The sequence below is a fragment of the Liolophura sinensis genome, chromosome 5, assembly GCF_032854445.1.
Source record: "Liolophura sinensis isolate JHLJ2023 chromosome 5, CUHK_Ljap_v2, whole genome shotgun sequence".
Classification (NCBI taxonomy): Eukaryota; Metazoa; Mollusca; class Polyplacophora; order Chitonida; family Chitonidae; genus Liolophura; species Liolophura sinensis.
In genome coordinates, this window is record NC_088299.1 from 19,171,669 (window position 1) to 19,190,875 (window position 19,207).

The 19,207-nt window shown below is 43.0% G+C and overlaps 1 protein-coding gene across 2 annotated transcripts in view; it reads left to right on the top strand.

The window, feature by feature from the left end:
• The window catches only part of LOC135465712 (uncharacterized), a 34,577-nt gene that overhangs the window by 7,345 nt on the left and 8,025 nt on the right, over positions 1 to 19,207 (top strand). For both annotated transcript variants that reach the window (XM_064743026.1, XM_064743027.1), the window contains exons 6-9: positions 1,089 to 1,306; positions 7,892 to 8,521; positions 12,892 to 12,955; positions 15,013 to 15,088. In XM_064743026.1, the coding sequence (XP_064599096.1) occupies positions 1,089 to 1,306; positions 7,892 to 8,521; positions 12,892 to 12,955; positions 15,013 to 15,088 (988 nt within the window). The remainder of the gene's footprint in view (positions 1 to 1,088; positions 1,307 to 7,891; positions 8,522 to 12,891; positions 12,956 to 15,012; positions 15,089 to 19,207) is intronic.

Consider the following 19,207-nt stretch of genomic DNA (forward strand, 5'->3'; position numbering starts at 1 on the left):
CCATCCCTGTTGTACAAGTTTACAGTTTTATCCATCCCTGCTGTACAAGTTTACAGTTTTATCCATTCCTGCTGTACAAGTTTACAGTGTTATCCATCCTGTTGTACAAGTTTACAGTTTTATCCATCCCTGTTGTACAAATTTACAGTTTTATCCATCCCTGTTGTACAAATTTACAGTTTTATCTATCCCTGCTGTACAAGTTTACAGTTTTATCCATCCCGGCTGTACATGTTTACTGTTTTATCAATTCCTGCTGTACAAGTTTACAGTTTTATCCACCCTGCTGTACAAGTTTACAGTTTTATCCATCCTGCCGTACAAGTTTACAGTTTTATCCATCCCTGCTGTACAAGTTTACAGTTTTATTCATCCTGTTGTACAAGTTTTCAGTTTTATCCATCCCTGCTGTACAAGTTTACAGTTTTATTCATCCTGTTGTACAAGTTTTCAGTTTTATCCATCCCTGCTGTACAAGTTTACCGTTTTATCCATCCTGCTGTACAGGTTTACAGTTTTATTCGTCCCTTCTGTACAAGTTTACAGTTTTATCCATCCCTGCTGTGCAAGTTTACAGTTTTATCCATTCCTGCTGTACAAGTTTACCGTTTTATCCATCCCTGCTGTACAAGTTTATAGTTTTTTTTTTTCCATCCCTGCTGTACAAGTTTACAGTTTTATCCATCCCTGCTGTACAAGTTTGCAGTTTTTTTCCATCCTTGCTGTACAAGTTTATAGTTCTATCCACCCTACTGTACATGTTTACAGTTTTATCCATCCCTGCTGTACAAATTTACAGTTTTATCCACCCTACTGTACATGTTTACAGTTTTATCCATCCCTGTTGTACAAGTTTACAGTTTTATCCATCCCTGCTGTACAGGTTTACAGTTTTATCCACCCTACTGTACATGTTTACAGTTTTATCCATCCCTGCTGTACAAATTTACAGTTTTATCCACCCTACTGTACATGTTTACAGTTTTATCCATCCCTGTTGTACAAGTTTACAGTTTTATCCATCCCTGCTGTACATGATTACTGTGATAAACATTTAGTATGTGTGTTCCTCTGTCCATCCTGCTCAGCTGATGACTGCTTCTAAAGACGGCCTTGACCTGGAGAGAAAGCTTCGAGAGCAGGCTGTCTTCTGTCCAGTGTTGGAGATTGTGCTGGACACCGTCCTTGGCCAGACTACGCTGACTGGTCAGTCCCTGCAGGAGTTACTGACCATGGTGAGCCCTCTTAACACCCAGGACCGGCTAATCACCTCACACCCAGACCCCTTCACTCACCATGTGGACAGGTTTGTGGTATTCACTGCACAACCAACCGCGGACTAAAGATAACAGCCACGGCCACATTAACGACCATGATCTATGAGGCAAAAATCTGCCCTCAAGCACATAACATCCATCCACTGCCACATAACGTCCATCCACTGCCACATAACATTCATCCACTGCCACATAACATTCATCCACTGCCACATAACATCCATCCACTGCCACATAACGTCCATCTTCTGCCACATAGCATTTATCCACTGCCTCATAACGGTCATCAACTGCCACATAACATCCATCCACTGCCACATAACATCCATCCACTGCCTCATAACGGTCATCAACTGCCACATAACGTCCATCCACTGCCACATAGCATTCATCCACTGCCACATAACATCCATCCACTGCCACATAACATTCATCCACTGCCACATAACGTCCATCCACTGCCACATAACATTCATCCACTGCCACATAACATTCATCCACTGCCACATAACATTCATCCATTGCCACATAACATCCGTCCACTGCCTCATAACATTCATCCACTGCCACATAACATTTATCCACTGCCACATAGCATTCATCCACTGCCGCATAACATCCATCCACTGCCAAATAACATTCATCCACTGCCATATAACATCCATCCACTGCCTCATAACATGCATCCACTGCCACATAACATTTATCCACTGCCACATAGCATTCATCCACTGCCACATAACATTCATCCACTGCCACATAACATTCATCCACTACCACATAACATTCATCCACTGCCGCATAACATCCATCCACTGCCAAATAACATTCATCCACTGCCACATAACATCCATCCACTGCCTCATAACGGTCATCCACTGCCACATAACATTCATCCACTGCCACATAACATTCATCCACTGCCACATAACATTCATCCACTGCCACAAAACATCCATCCATTGCCACATAACATTCATCCACTGCCACATAACATTCATCCACTGCCACATAACATGCATCCACTGCCACATAACATCCATCCACTGCCATATAACATTCATCCACTGCCACATAACATGCATCCACTGTCACATAACGTCCATCCACTCCCACATAACATCCATCCACTGCCTCATAACATCCATCCACTGCCTCATAACATCCATCCACTGCCAAGTAACATTCATCCACTGCCACATAACATTTATCCACTGCCTCATAACGGTCATCAACTGCCACATGACATTTATCCACTGCCTCATAACGGTCATCAACTGCCACATAACGTTTATCCACTGCCACATAACGGTCATCAACTGCCACATAACGTTCATCCACTGCCACATAACATTCATCCACATAACATCCATCCACTGCCACATAACATCCATCCACTGCCACATAACATTCATCCACTGCCAAATAACATTCATCCACTGCCACATAACATGCATCCACTGCCACATAACATCCATCCACTGCCATATAATATTCATCCACTGCCACATAACATGCATCCACTGTCACATAACGTCCATCCACTGCCACATAACATCCATCCACTGCCAAATAACATCCATCCACTGCCACATAACATCTATCCACTGCCAAATAACATCCATCCACTGCCACATAACATTCATCAACTGCTACATAACATTTATTCACTGCCACATAACATTTATCCACTGCCACATAACATGCATCCACTGCCACATAGCATTCATCCACTGCCACATAACATTCATCCACTGCCACATAACATTCATCCACTGCCACATAACATCCGTCCTCTGCCAAATAACATTCATCCACTGCCACAGAATATGCATCCACTGCCACATAACATTCATCCAATGCCATATAACATTCATCCACTGCCACATAACATCCATCCACTGCCACATAACATCCATCCACTGCCAGATAACGTCCATCCACTGCCACATAACATCCATCCACTGTCACATAACATCCATCCACTGCCTCATAACGGTCATCAACTGCCACATAACCTCCATCCACTGCCACATAACATCCATCCACTGCCTCATAACGGTCATCAACTGCCACATAACATTTATCCACTGCCTCATAACGGTCATCAACTGCCACATAACGTTTATCCACTGCCACATAACATTCATCCACTGTCACATAACATCCATCCACTGCCACATAATATCCATCCACTGCCTCATAACGGTCATCAACTGCCACATAACATCCGTCCACTGCCGCATAACATTCATCCACTGCCACATAACATCCATCCACTGCCACATAACCTTCATCCACTGCCACATAGCATTCATCCACTGCCACATAACATCCATCCACTGCCACATAACATTCATCCACTGTCACATAACATCCATCCACTGCCGCATAACATCCATCCACTGCCTCATAACGGTCATCAACTGCCTCATAACGGTCATGAACTGCCACATAACGTTTATCCACTGCCACATAACATTCATCCACTGTCACATAACATCCATCCACTGCCACATAACATCCATCCACTGCCTCATAACATTCATCAACTGCCACATAACATCCATCCACTGCCACATAACATCCATCCACTGCCACATAACATTCATCCACTGCCTCATAACATCCATCCACTGCCACATAACATGCATCCACTGCCACATAACATTCATCCACTGCCACATAACATTCATCCACTGCCACATAACATTCATCCACTGCCACATAACATCCATCCACTGCCACAAAACATCCATCCACTGCCACATAACATCCATCCACTGCCACATAACATTCATCCACTGCCACATAACATGCATCCACTGCCACATAACATCCATCCACTGCCATATAACATTCATCCACTGCCACATAACATGCATCCACTGTCACATAACGTCCATCCACTCCCACATAACATCCATCCACTGCCTCATAACATCCATCCACTGCCTCATAACATCCATCCACTGCCAAGTAACATTCATCCACTGCCACATAACATTTATCCACTGCCTCATAACGATCATCAACTGCCACATGACATTTATCCACAGCCTCATAACGGTCATCAACTGCCACATAACGTTTATCCACTGCCACATAACGGTCATCAACTGCCACATAACGTTCATCCACTGCCACATAACATTCATCCACATAACATCCATCCACTGCCACATAACATCCATCCACTGCCACATAACATTCATCCACTGCCAAATAACATTCATCCACTGCCACATAACATGCATCCACTGCCACATAACATCCATCCACTGCCATATAATATTCATCCACTGCCACATAACATGCATCCACTGTCACATAACGTCCATCCACTGCCACATAACATCCATCCACTGCCAAATAACATCCATCCACTGCCACATAACATCTATCCACTGCCAAATAACATCCATCCACTGCCACATAACATTCATCAACTGCTACATAACATTTATTCACTGCCACATAACATTTATCCACTGCCACATAACATGCATCCACTGCCACATAGCATTCATCCACTGCCACATAACATTCATCCACTGCCACATAACATTCATCCACTGCCACATAACATCCGTCCTCTGCCAAATAACATTCATCCACTGCCACAGAATATGCATCCACTGCCACATAACATTCATCCAATGCCATATAACATTCATCCACTGCCACATAACATCCATCCACTGCCACATAACATCCATCCACTGCCAGATAACGTCCATCCACTGCCACATAACATCCATCCACTGTCACATAACATCCATCCACTGCCTCATAACGGTCATCAACTGCCACATAACCTCCATCCACTGCCACATAACATCCATCCACTGCCTCATAACGGTCATCAACTGCCACATAACATTTATCCACTGCCTCATAACGGTCATCAACTGCCACATAACGTTTATCCACTGCCACATAACATTCATCCACTGTCACATAACATCCATCCACTGCCACATAATATCCATCCACTGCCTCATAACGGTCATCAACTGCCACATAACATCCGTCCACTGCCGCATAACATTCATCCACTGCCACATAACATCCATCCACTGCCACATAACCTTCATCCACTGCCACATAACATTCATCCTCTGCCACATAACATCCATCCACTGCCACATAACATTCATCCACTGTCACATAACATCCATCCACTGCCGCATAACATCCATCCACTGCCTCATAACGGTCATCAACTGCCTCATAACGGTCATGAACTGCCACATAACGTTTATCCACTGCCACATAACATTCATCCACTGTCACATAACATCCATCCACTGCCACATAACATCCATCCACTGCCTCATAACATTCATCAACTGCCACATAACATCCATCCACTGCCACATAACATCCATCCACTGCCACATAACATTCATCCACTGCCTCATATCATCCATCCACTGCCACATAACATGCATCCACTGCCACATAACATTCATCCACTGCCACATAACATTCATCCACTGCCACATAACATTCATCCACTGCCACATAACATCCATCCACTGCCTCATAACGGTCATCAACTGCCACATAACATTTATCCACTGCTTCATAACGGTCATCAACTGCCACATAACGTTTATCCACTGCCACATAACATTCATCCACTGTCACATAACATCCATCCACTGCCACATAACATCCATCCACTGCCTCATAACGGTCATCAACTGCCACATAACATCCGTCCACTGCCGCATAACATTTATCCACTGCCACATAACATTCATCCACTGCCACATAACATTCATCCACTGCCACATAACCTTCATCCACTGCCACATAACAGTCATCCTCTGCCACATAACGTCCATCCACTGCCACATAACATCCATCCACTGCCACATAACCTTCATCCACTGCCACATAATGTTCATCCACTGCCACATAACGTCCATCCACTGCCACATAACGTTCATAACATTCATCCAGTGCCACATAACGTTCATCCACTGCCACATAACATTCATCCACTGCCACATAACATCTATCCACTGCCACATAACATTCATCCACTGCCACATAACGTCCATCCACTGCCACATAACGTTCATCCACTGCCACATAACGTTCATCCACTGCCATATAACTTCCATCCACTGCCACATAACATCCATCCACTGCCACAGAATATGCATCCACTGCAAAATAACGTCCATCCACTGCCACATAATGTCCATCCACTGCCACATAACATCCATGCACTGCCTCATAACGGTCATCAACTGCCACATAACATTTATCCACTGCCTCATAACGGTCATCAACTGCCACATAACATTTATCCACTGCCTCATAACGTTTATCCACTGCCACATAACATTCATCCACTGCCACATAACATTCATCCACTACCATATAACATTTATCCACTGCCACATAACATGCATCCACTGCCACACAACATCCATCCACTGCCACATAACATCCATCCACTGCCACATAACGTCCATCCACTGCCACATAACATTCATCCACTGCCACATAACATCCATCCACTGCCTCATAACGGTCATCCACTGCCACATAACGTCCATCCACTGCCACATAGCATTCCTCCACTGCCACATAACATCCATCCACTGCCACATAACATCCATCCACTGCCTCATAACGGTCATCAACTGCTACATAACATTTATTCACTGCCACATAACATTTATCCACTGCCACATAACATTTATCCACTGCCACATAACGTCCATCCACTGCCACATAACATCCATCCACTGCCACATAACATTCATCCACTGCCTCATAACGGTCATCAACTGCCACATAACATTTATCCACTGCCACATAACATTCATCCACTGTCACATAACATCTATCCACTGCCACATAACATCCATCCACTGCCACATAACATTCATCCACTGCCACATAACATTCATCCGCTGCCACACAACATCCATCCACTGCCACATAACATTCATCCACATAACATCCATCCACTGCCACATAACATTCATCCGCTGCCACATAACATTCATCCACTGCCACATAACATTCATCCACATAACATCCATCCACTGCCACATAACATTCATCCACTGCCACATAACATTTATCCACTGCCACATAACATCCATCCGCTGCCACATAACATCCATCCACTGCCACATAACATCCATCCACTTCCACATAATATGCATCCACTGCCAAATAATGTCCATCCACTGCCTCATAACGGTCATCAGCTGCCACATAGCATTCATCCACTTCCACATAACATTCATTCGCTTCCACATAACGTCTATCCACTGCCACATAACATTCATCCGCTGCCAAATAACATCCATCCACTTCCACATAACATCCACTCATTTCAACTGTTGTGTGTTCATCACGTGAAAAAGGTTGTGTGTTTTCATGATTGTGACAGTTAAAACGCCATGATGTGTGTCTTAATATCTATCTTTTTTGGTTTGAACATATTACAGCTATTGCAGACAAGTCCTCCTTTATTTGGTAAACCATCCTCTGAAATATTGCAGTTTTTACTTTGTACATGTACCTATCATGTTGATGGTATAGTACGGAGTTTGCTGTGAAAGTATGTTCTGGGTCTTTAGTTTCAGTGAGGACAGCGGCACGGATCAGACCCCACCTGTGGATGGTGAGGAGGCCCTGCAGGAGAGGGGACAGCACCGGACACGCCTACCTTGTAAGCGGGGCAAATGTTTTGACTCTGAAACAGCTTCAAAGAGGCTACCACATTCATCCTCTCCACTTTGCAAATGGGGTGCTTCTGAAACAGTAGGTAGGATGTCTTCACAAATGGCACCTGGCCCATCCTGCTCATCTCAAGAGGCTTGTAGAGATAGGTTAAGTGGTGGCTGTGACAGTGTTTTAATGTCGACTGCCCAGGGTGAACATCAGCTGCCAGCAAGCTCGAGTGTTGAACATGGGTACACTGATACTGACATGTGCACTAGACAGGACAGGCTCCATCAGGACTCCAGGAAAAATGACAGACTTTTGGGCGGGCACGCTCAGTCAGTCACTGCCAAGGGAACTTCAGTTACAAAGACTTCAAACACTTGGTGTGGTGTTCCACTTAGCCCAGTGAGAGGTTTAGTTGCAGATGAAATAGTCAGTGAGGAGAGCTTGTGGAGAAGGGGAGATAACTATGGGAGGACTACAATGGACATGTGCTCAGATGGTCACTTTACTGAACATACTTCATCAGGCAGGAGACAGAGGTGAGGTTTTACACGTGTGTGAAGCTCACATCTAACCAAAGAACAACAACTACATGATATCGGGAATTCAGGGAGTGAATTGTTATTAAATGAATAAATATGATAGTCTGGTACCAGGTGATGGGCTTTGAATATCCTTCAGGTAATCTGGTTTCCTCCGCCCGTAAGACTGACTCCCATCTTGTAAGGATTTATGAAAAGTACATTCAGTTGGAGAATAATCATGGAAAATGTCCATTATTTCAAGTAACACTACAGAAATAAATAAAGCAATATTTTTTCATTCTTGGAAGTTGCGGCCACTTTACTCCCTTGCAGGTGTGATGCCCATTATGCATATTTGTTTCATATTTCACGAATTTTCACAAATTTCACAAAAATGAAGCATTGACCAATGCTAAAATCTCAAAACAGTCCCTAGTCATGTGTCTTCAATGATTTCTGCTATTATTTAAATTTCACTCTCTTTTTAACAGTTCAGCCAACAGGCCCCGTTTACATGAAGTGCACTTAGCTAAGTAAACCCTTAACTGCCATGACAGCATATGTATATAGAGACATGAGGCACACTTAGCTAGGTAAACCCTTAACTACCATGACAGTATATGTACATAGAGACATGAAGCGCACTTAGCTAGGTAAACCCTTAACTGCCATGACAGTATTTGTGCATAAAGACATAAAGCGCACTTAGCTAGGTAAACCTTTAACTACCATGACAGTATATGTACATAGAGACATGAGGCGCACTTAGCTAAGAAAACCTTTAACTACCATGACAGCATGTGTACATAGAGACATGAGGCACCCTTAGCTAAGTAAAGCCTTGACTACCATGACAGCATGTGTACATAGAGACATGAGGCACACGTAGCTAGATAAACCCTTAACTACCATGACAGCATGTGTACATAGAGACATGAGGCACACTTAGCTAGGTAAACCCTTAACTACCATGACAGTATATGTACATAGAGACATGAAGCGCACTTAGCTAGGTAAACCCTTAACTACCATGACAGTATATGTACATAGAGACATGAAGCGCACTTAGCTAAGTAAACCCTTAACTGCCATGACAGTATATGTACATAGAGACATGAGGCGCACTTAGCTAAGTAAACCCTTAACTACCATGACAGCATGTGTACATAGAGACATGAGGCACCCTTAGCTAAGTAAAGCCTTGACTACCATGACAGCATGTGTACATAGAGACATGAGGCACACGTAGCTAGATAAACCCTTAACTACCATGACAGCATGTGTACATAGAGACATGATTCGCACTTAGCTAGGTAAACCCTTAACTACCATGACAGCATGTGTACATAGAGACATGATTCGCACTTAGCTAGGTAAACCCTTAACTACCATGACAGTATATGTGCATAGAGACATGAAGCGCACTTAGCTAGGTAAACCCTTAACTACCATGACAGTATATATACATAGAGACATGAAGCGCACTTAGCTATGTAAACCCTTAACTACCATGACAGCATGTGTACATAGAGACATGAAGCACACTTAGCTAGGTAAACCCTTAACTACCATGACAGTATATGTACATAGGGACATGAAGCGCACTTAGCTATGTAAACCCTTAACTACCATGACAGTATATGTACATAGAGACATGATTCGCACTTAGCTAGGTAAACCCTTAACTACCATGACAGCATGTGTACATAGAGACATGAAGCGCACTTAGCTATGTAAACCCTTAACTACCATGACAGTATATGTACATAGAGACATGAAGCGCACTTAGCTAGGTAAACCCTTAACTACCATGACAGTATATATACATAGAGACATGAGGCGCACTTAGCTAAGAAAACCTTTAACTACCATGACAGCATGTGTACATAGAGACATGAAGCACACTTAGCTAGGTAAAGCCTTGACTACCATGACAGCATGTGTACATAGAGACATGATTCGCACTTAGCTAGGTAAACCCTTAACTACCATGACAGCATGTGTACATAGAGACATGAGGCACACTTAGCTAGGTAAACCCTTAACTACCATGACAGTATATGTACATAGAGACATGAAGCGCACTTAGCTAGGTAAACCCTTAACTACCATGACAGTATATGTACATAGAGACATGAAGCGCACTTAGCTAAGTAAACCCTTAACTACCATGACAGTATATGTACATAGAGACATGAGGCGCACTTAGCTAAGTAAACCCTTAACTACCATGACAGCATGTGTACATAGAGACATGAGGCACCCTTAGCTAAGTAAAGCCTTGACTACCATGACAGCATGTGTACATAGAGACATGAGGCACACGTAGCTAGATAAACCCTTAACTACCATGACAGCATGTGTACATAGAGACATGATTCGCACTTAGCTAGGTAAACCCTTAACTACCATGACAGCATGTGTACATAGAGACATGATTCGCACTTAGCTAGGTAAACCCTTAACTACCATGACAGTATATGTACATAGAGACATGAAGCGCACTTAGCTAGGTAAACCCTTAACTACCATGACAGTATATATACATAGAGACATGAAGCGCACTTAGCTATGTAAACCCTTAACTACCATGACAGCATGTGTACATAAAGACATGAAGCACACTTAGCTAGGTAAACCCTTAACTACCATGACAGTATATGTACATAGAGACATGAAGCGCACTTAGCTAGGTAAACCCTTAACTACCATGACAGTATATGTACATAGAGACATGAAGCGCACTTAGCTATGTAAACCCTTAACTACCATGACAGTATATGTACATAGAGACATGATTCGCACTTAGCTAGGTAAACCCTTAACTACCATGACAGCATGTGTACATAGAGACATGATTCGCACTTAGCTAGGTAAACCCTTAACTACCATGACAGTATATGTACATAGAGACATGAAGCGCACTTAGCTAGGTAAACCCTTAACTACCATGACAGTATATATACATAGAGACATGAAGCGCACTTAGCTATGTAAACCCTTAACTACCATGACAGCATGTGTACATAGAGACATGAAGCACACTTAGCTAGGTAAACCCTTAACTACCATGACAGTATATGTACATAGGGACATGAAGCGCACTTAGCTATGTAAACCCTTAACTACCATGACAGCATGTGTACATAGAGACATGAGGCACACGTAGCTAGATAAACCCTTAACTACCATGACAGCATGTGTACATAGAGACATGATTCGCACTTAGCTACGTAAACCCTTAACTACCATGGCAGTATATGTACATAGAGACATGAAGCGCGCTTAGCTAGGTAAACCCTTAACTACCATGACAGTATATATACATAGAGACATGAAGCGCACTTAGCTAGGTAAACCCTTAACTACCATGACAGCATGTGTACATAGAGACATGAGGTGCACTTAGCTAGGTAAACCCTCAACTACCATGACAGCATGTGTACATATAGACATGAAGCGCACTTAGCTAGGTAAACCCTTAACTACCATGACAGTATATATACATAGAGACATGAAGTGCACTTAGCTAGATAAACCCTTAACTACCATGACAGTATATGTACATAGAGACATGAAGCGCACTTAACTAGGTAAACCCTTAACTACCATGACAGTATACATGTATGTACATGGAGACGTGAAGGGCTCTTTATCTGAGCTCTACTTAATACTTTTAAGGTAGGCTTCATGCTCTTGTACGGGTGCCTTCCATCAGTTAGTAGACCCAACCTTCTGATATTCATGAACGACATCTAAGACTCAGACTACTTGAGAGCACCCAAGCCCGGGTTTTATAGACCCGCTTTCATACCGTCATATATGTAGTGATCAACCTACTTCCGTAACGGTTAGTTGTACAGTGTTCACAAGTCAAGAATTCTTGAGTACATATACAAAGTTGGGACACCAATCAAATAAATAGACAAAATATTGGTAAATTCTGTGGACTGGGGAATTTTGAATCAGAACTCTTTATGGCTAAAGTTAAAGTCCTATTGTGTCGTGTGACTTGTAAAGAATGTGAGGTAAGTATTTACTATAACGTGAGCGTCTGAAAAACATTTCACTACAAAATGAGTTATTTAGAGTATACAAGCAGTGAAGAAAATTGATAAGCTGAGTGTTCGTCAACTTCAAGTTTCTGTATGAAAGAGGTGTCATTTGTGCTCCTGGAACATGGTGAGATAATTACTGTCAGCAAAGATTGCCTAACATTTTTCACAGGTGGAGTGATACCGTAGGGACTGTTTTTACCTTCAGCGACAGAAAAAGTGCAAATTCAAGACTGCCTTATTGCGTCAAAATATGTTAAAAGTGTTGGAGTGCATACTTGTATTTGAAGGTGGAGGCAGAGGTTCCACTTTTGTGATTTCTGTTCATAGTGAAGCCAAAAGGAAGTTTCCTGTCACGTCTGATTTGCTGAAAACCACAGCTTCCTGTGGACAGGTAAGTGATATAACTACTGTATTTTAACATACATGTAACATAATCTATCTGACAGAACCTAGTAATAGCGTACCATTTTATTTTTGTGATGTTGCATAACCGAGATAGCTCAGTTCCGAGTATGAAGCAGATAAACATAGTGTGTGCACATGGAGAAAGTACAGATGCTGCCATGGGATAAATCTAAGCCTGTTAGCCCGGAGTTGTTTCTTTAACCCACAAACTTACTTATTTCTGAGGTCATGTGAACACTGTGTTGCCTTTTGGCTGTGTGCGCATGTGGTGCGAGTGACGCCACATCATCTTTCAGGTTTCTGTATAAACATGGCGTCTCACATGGCATAGTAAGCATTCCAGATTAAAAGTTAATTTATAGAGTTAGCAAGCACTTCATAGCCAAACAGCCGTAGCCATTTAGGTCCATTTCCCTCTTCTCTTCAAACTAATCAGTCGTATTATTTATCTATATTGCAACTTGCAACCTCAGTTCACATATCTCCACTCACTTCAGTCGTGATGGCATTGTTGAAAATGACACATTTATCTACAGAGGACAAACATCTTTATCAGGCTTTGAAAGCTTTGGTTTTGATTAACCTTGTGTGTGAGAACATTGCACTGTGTACCGAGATTAACCTTGTATGTGAGAACATTACACTGTGTACCATGATTAACCTTGTATGTGACAACATTGCACTGTGTAACGTGATTAACCTTGTATGTGACAACATTGTACTGTGTACCATGATTAACCTTGTATGTGACAACATTGTACTGTGTACCATGATTAACCTTGTATGTGAGAACATTACACTGTGTACCGAGATTAACCTTGTATGTGAGAACATTGCACTGTGTACCGAGATTAACCTTGTATGTGAGAACATTACACTGTGTACCATGATTAAACTTGTATGTGGAAACATTACACTGTGTACCATGATTAACCTTGTGCGTGAGAACATTGCACTGTGTACCATGATTAAACTTGTATGTGGAAACATTACACTGTGTAACGTGATTAACCTTGTATGTGACAACATTACACTGTGTACCGTGATTAACCTTGTATGTGAGAACATTACACTGTGTACCATGATTAACCTTGTATGTGAGAACATTACACTGTGTACCGAGATTAACCTTGTATGTGACAACATTGCACTGTGTAACGTGATTAACCTTGTATGTGACAACATTGTACTGTGTACCATGATTAACCTTGTATGTGACAACATTACACTGTGTACCGTGATTAACCTTGTATGTGAGAACATTACACTGTGTACCATGATTAACCTTGTATGTGAGAACATTACACTGTGTACCGAGATTAACCTTGTATGTGACAACATTGCACTGTGTAACGTGATTAACCTTGTATGTGACAACATTGTACTGTGTACCATGATTAACCTTGTATGTGACAACATTACACTGTGTACCGTGATTAACCTTGTATGTGAGAACATTACACTGTGTACCATGATTAAACTTGTATGTGGAAACATTACACTGTGTACCATGATTAACCTTGTGCGTGAGAACATTGCACTGTGTACCATGATTAACCTTGTATGTGAGAACATTACACTGTGTACCATGATTAACCTTGTATGTGAGAACATTACACTGTGTACCATGATTAAACTTGTATGTGGAAACATTACACTGTGTACCATGATTAACCTTGTGCGTGAGAACATTGCACTGTGTACCGTGATTAACCTTGTATGTGAGAACATTACACTGTGTACCATGATTAACCTTGTATGTGAGAACATTACACTGTGTACCATGATTAACCTTGTATGTGAGAACATTGCACTGTGTACCATGATTAACCTTGTATGTCTTAAAAACTTAAAGTGATGCTGCAATGATGAGGTGAGCAATGATTGTCGATGGGGTGGGTGACAAACATCACTGCATCACTTCTCACTGCCATAACTTCATAAGTTCAGCGTGGTATGCAGCGTGGTATTCAGTCAGGTTTTGGTCACTATTACATGTACATTCCCCTATGAGTACACATTGGGTTTTCTCTCTGTTCATAGGCTTGTGTAAAGTGTGTGTCTCCAGTAAAACCCCGAGAAGAGCCCCAGAAGTCATGGCATGAGGATAGTTCATCAGGTGTGTGTTGATTTGTGGTTTCCTTCAGGCTCTGCACAGTTTTCTTACACTTGCAACAGAAAGTATGTCAAGAACCTGGCATAGGGCTGTGGTTTCCTTCTGGCTCTGCACAGTTTCCCTGCACTTGCAACAGAAAGCATGTCAAGAACCTGGCATATGGCTGTGGTTTCCTTCAGGCTCTGCACAGTTTTCTTACACTTGCAATAGAAAGCATGTCAAGAACATGGCAGAGGGCTGTGGTTTCCTTCAGACTCTGCACAGTTTTCTTACACTTGCAACGGCAGGCTTGTCAAGCACCTGGCAGAGGACTGTGGTTTCCTTTGGTCTCTGCTCAGTTTCCTTGCACTTGAAGGAGAAGGCTTGGCAGGAACCTGGCAGAAGGCAGTGGTTTCCTTCACTTGTATACCTTACTCTCATCATATAATTTAAGTCTTACTGAATAGGGCTTTCAGCCCAATGAATTAGATAAATTATGATATTTCAGTGTACTGAAAAGTGAGCAGAAAGAGCACTATATCGTGGCTTTATATAATAGATGTTTTGCTCCAGTGTTCTTTCTCTAAAGAAAGATGAAGCGACCTGGGATTAGTGGCAATTAGTTGGTCTGTCTGTCTTCTACCTGCTATGTCTTTGTGCAGGGCTTTTGGGGTCACCAAGGCCCCACAATAGGGTGACCCACTTCATCAACCACCACCTTTCACCTGAGAAGATCTAAAGTTTTGTGTAATTTACTACCCTAATGGCTGTCTGTCCTGCTTCATCACCCACCACCCTTAACCTGAGAAGCTCTAAGGTTTTGTATAATGTACTACCCCAATGGCTCTCTGTTCCACTTCATTACCCACCATCCTTCACCTGAGAAGCTCTAAGGTTTTGTGTAATTAACTACCCTAATGGCTCTCCGTCCCACTTCATCACCCACCATCCATCACCCCAGAAGCTCTAAGCTTTTGTATAATGTACTACCCTAATGGCTCTCCGTCCCACTTCATCACCCACGATCCTTCACCTGATAAGCTCTAAGGTTTTGTGTAATTAACTACCCTAATGGCTCTCCGTCCCACTTTATCACCCACGATCCTTCACCTGATAAGCTCTAAGGTTTTGTGTAATTAACTACCCTAATGGCTCTCCGTCCCACTTCATCACCCACCATCCATCACCCGAGAAGCTCTAAGGTTTTGTGTAATGTACTACCCTAATGGATCTCCTTACCACTTCATCACCCACCATCCTTCACCCAAGAAGCCCTAAGGTTTTGTGTAATGTACTACCCTAATGGCTGTCCGTCCCACTTCATCACCCACCATCCTTCACCCGAGAAGCTCTAAGGTTTTGTGTAATGTACTACCCTAATGGCTCTCCGTCCCACTTCATCACCCACCATCCATCACCCGAGAAGCTCTAAGGTTTTGTATAATGTACTACCCTAATGGATCTCCTTACCACTTCATCATCCACCATCCTTCACCCGAGAAGCTCTAAGGTTTTGTGTAATGTACTACCCTAATGGCTCTCCGTCCCACTTCATCACCCACCATCCTTCACCTGATAAGCTCTAAGGTTTTGTATAATGTACTACCCTAATGGATCTCCTTACCACTTCATCACCCAAAATCCTTCACCTGATAAGCTCTAAGGTTTTGTGTAATGTACTACCCTAATGGCTCTCCGTCCCACTTCATCACCCACCATCCTTCACCCGAGAAGCTCTAAGGTTTTGTGTAATGTACTACCCTAATGGCTCTCCGTCCCACTTCATCACCCACCATCCATCACCCGAGAAGCTCTAAGGTTTTGTATAATGTACTACCCTAATGGATCTCCTTACCACTTCATCACCCACCATCCTTCACCCGAGAAGCTCTAAGGTTTTGTGTAATGTACTACCCTAATGGCTCTCCGTCCCACTTCATCACCCACCATCCTTCACCTGATAAGCTCTAAGGTTTTGTGTAATTAACTACCCTAATGGCTCTCCGTCCCACTTTATCACCCAAAATCCTTCACCTGATAAGCTCTAAGGTTTTGTGTAATGTACTGCCCTAATGGCTCTCCCTCCCACTTCATCACCCACCATCCTTCACCTGAGAAGGTCTAAGGTTTTGTGTAATGTACTACCCTAATGGCACTCCGTCCCACTTCATCACCCACCATCCATCACCCGAGAAGCTCTAAGCTTTTGTATAATGTACTACCCTAAGGGCTCTACGTCCCACTACATCACCCACCATCCATCAACTGAGAAGCTCTAAGGTTTTGTATGATGTACTACCCTAATGGCTCTCTGTCCCACTTCATCACCCAACATCCATCACCCGAGAAGCTCTAAGGTTTTGTATGATGTACTACCCTAATGGCTCTCTGTCCCACTTCATCATCCACCATCCATCACCCGAGAAGCTCTAAGGTTTTGTGTAATGTACTGCCCTAATGACTCTCCGTCCCACTTCATCACCCACCATCCTTCACCTGAGAAGCTCTAAAGTTTTGTATAATGTACTACCCTAATGGCTCCGTCCCACTTCATCACCCAAAATCCATCACCAGAGAAGCTATAAGGTTTTGTGTAATGTACTACCCTAATGGCTCTCCCTCCCACTTCATCACCCACCATCCTTCACCTGAGAAGGTCTAAGGTTTTGTGTAATGTACTACCCTAATGGCACTCCGTCCCACTTCATCACCCACCATCCATCACCTGAGAAGCTCTAAGGTTTTGTGTAATGTACTACCCTAATGACTCTCCATCCCACTTTATCACTCACCATCCATCACCTGATAAGCTCTAAGGTTTTGTATAATGTACTGCCCTAATGGCTCTCCATCCCACTTCATCACTCACCATCCATCACCGGAAAAGCTCTAAGGTTTTGTATAATGTACTACCCTAATGGCTCTCCTTACCACTTCATCACCCACCATCCTTCACCTGAGAAGCTCTAAGCTTTTGTGTAATGTACTACCCTAATGGCTCTCCGTCCCACTTCATAACCCACCATCCTTCACCTGATAAGCTCTAAGGTTTTGTGTAATGTACTACCCTAATGGCTCTCCGTCCCACTTCATCACCCACCATCCTTCACCTGAGAAGCTCTAAAGTTTTGTATAATGTACTACCCTAATTGCTCTCCTTACCACTTCATCACCGACCATCCTTCACCTGAGAAGCTCTAAGGTTTTGTGTAATTAACTACCCTAATGGCTCTCCGTCCCACTTCATCACCCACCATCCTTCACCTGAGAAGGTCTAAGGTTTTGTGTAATGTACTACCCTAATGGCCCTCCGTCCCACTTCATCACCCACCATCCTTCACCTGATAAGTTCTAAGGTTTTGTGTAATTAACTACCCTAATGGCTCTCCGTCCCACTTCATCACCCACCATCCTTCACCTGATAAGCTCTAAGGTTTTGTATAATGTACTACCCTAATGGCTCTCCGTCCCACTTCATCACCCACCATCCTTCACCCGAGAAGCTCTAAGGTTTTGTATAATGTACTACCCTAATGGCTCCGTCCCACTTCATCACCCAAAATCCATCACCAGAGAAGCTATAAGGTTTTGTGTAATGTACTACCCTAATGGCTGTCCGTCCCACTTCATCACCCACCATCCTTCACCTGAGAAGGTCTAAGGTTTTGTGTAATGTACTACCCTAATGGCACTCCGTCCCACTTCATCACCCACCATCCATCACCCGAGAAGCTCTAAGGTTTTGTATAATGTACTACCCTAAGGGCTCTACGTCCCACTTCATCACCCACCATCCATCACCTGAGAAGCTCTAAGTTTTTGTGTAATGTACTACCCTAATGGCTCTCCGTCCCACTTCATCACCCACCATCCTTCACCTGAGAAGGTCTAAGGTTTTGTGTAATGTACTACCCTAATGGCACTCCGTCCCACTTCATCACCCACCATCCATCACCCGAGAAGCTATAAGGTTTTGTATAATGTACTGCCCTAATGGCTCTCCGTCCCACTTCATCACTCACCATCCATCACCGGAAAAGCTCTAAGGTTTTGTGTAATGTACTACCCTAATGGCTCTCCTTACCACTTCATCACCCACCATTCTTCACCTGAGAAGCTCTAAGGTTTTGTGTAATTAGCTAC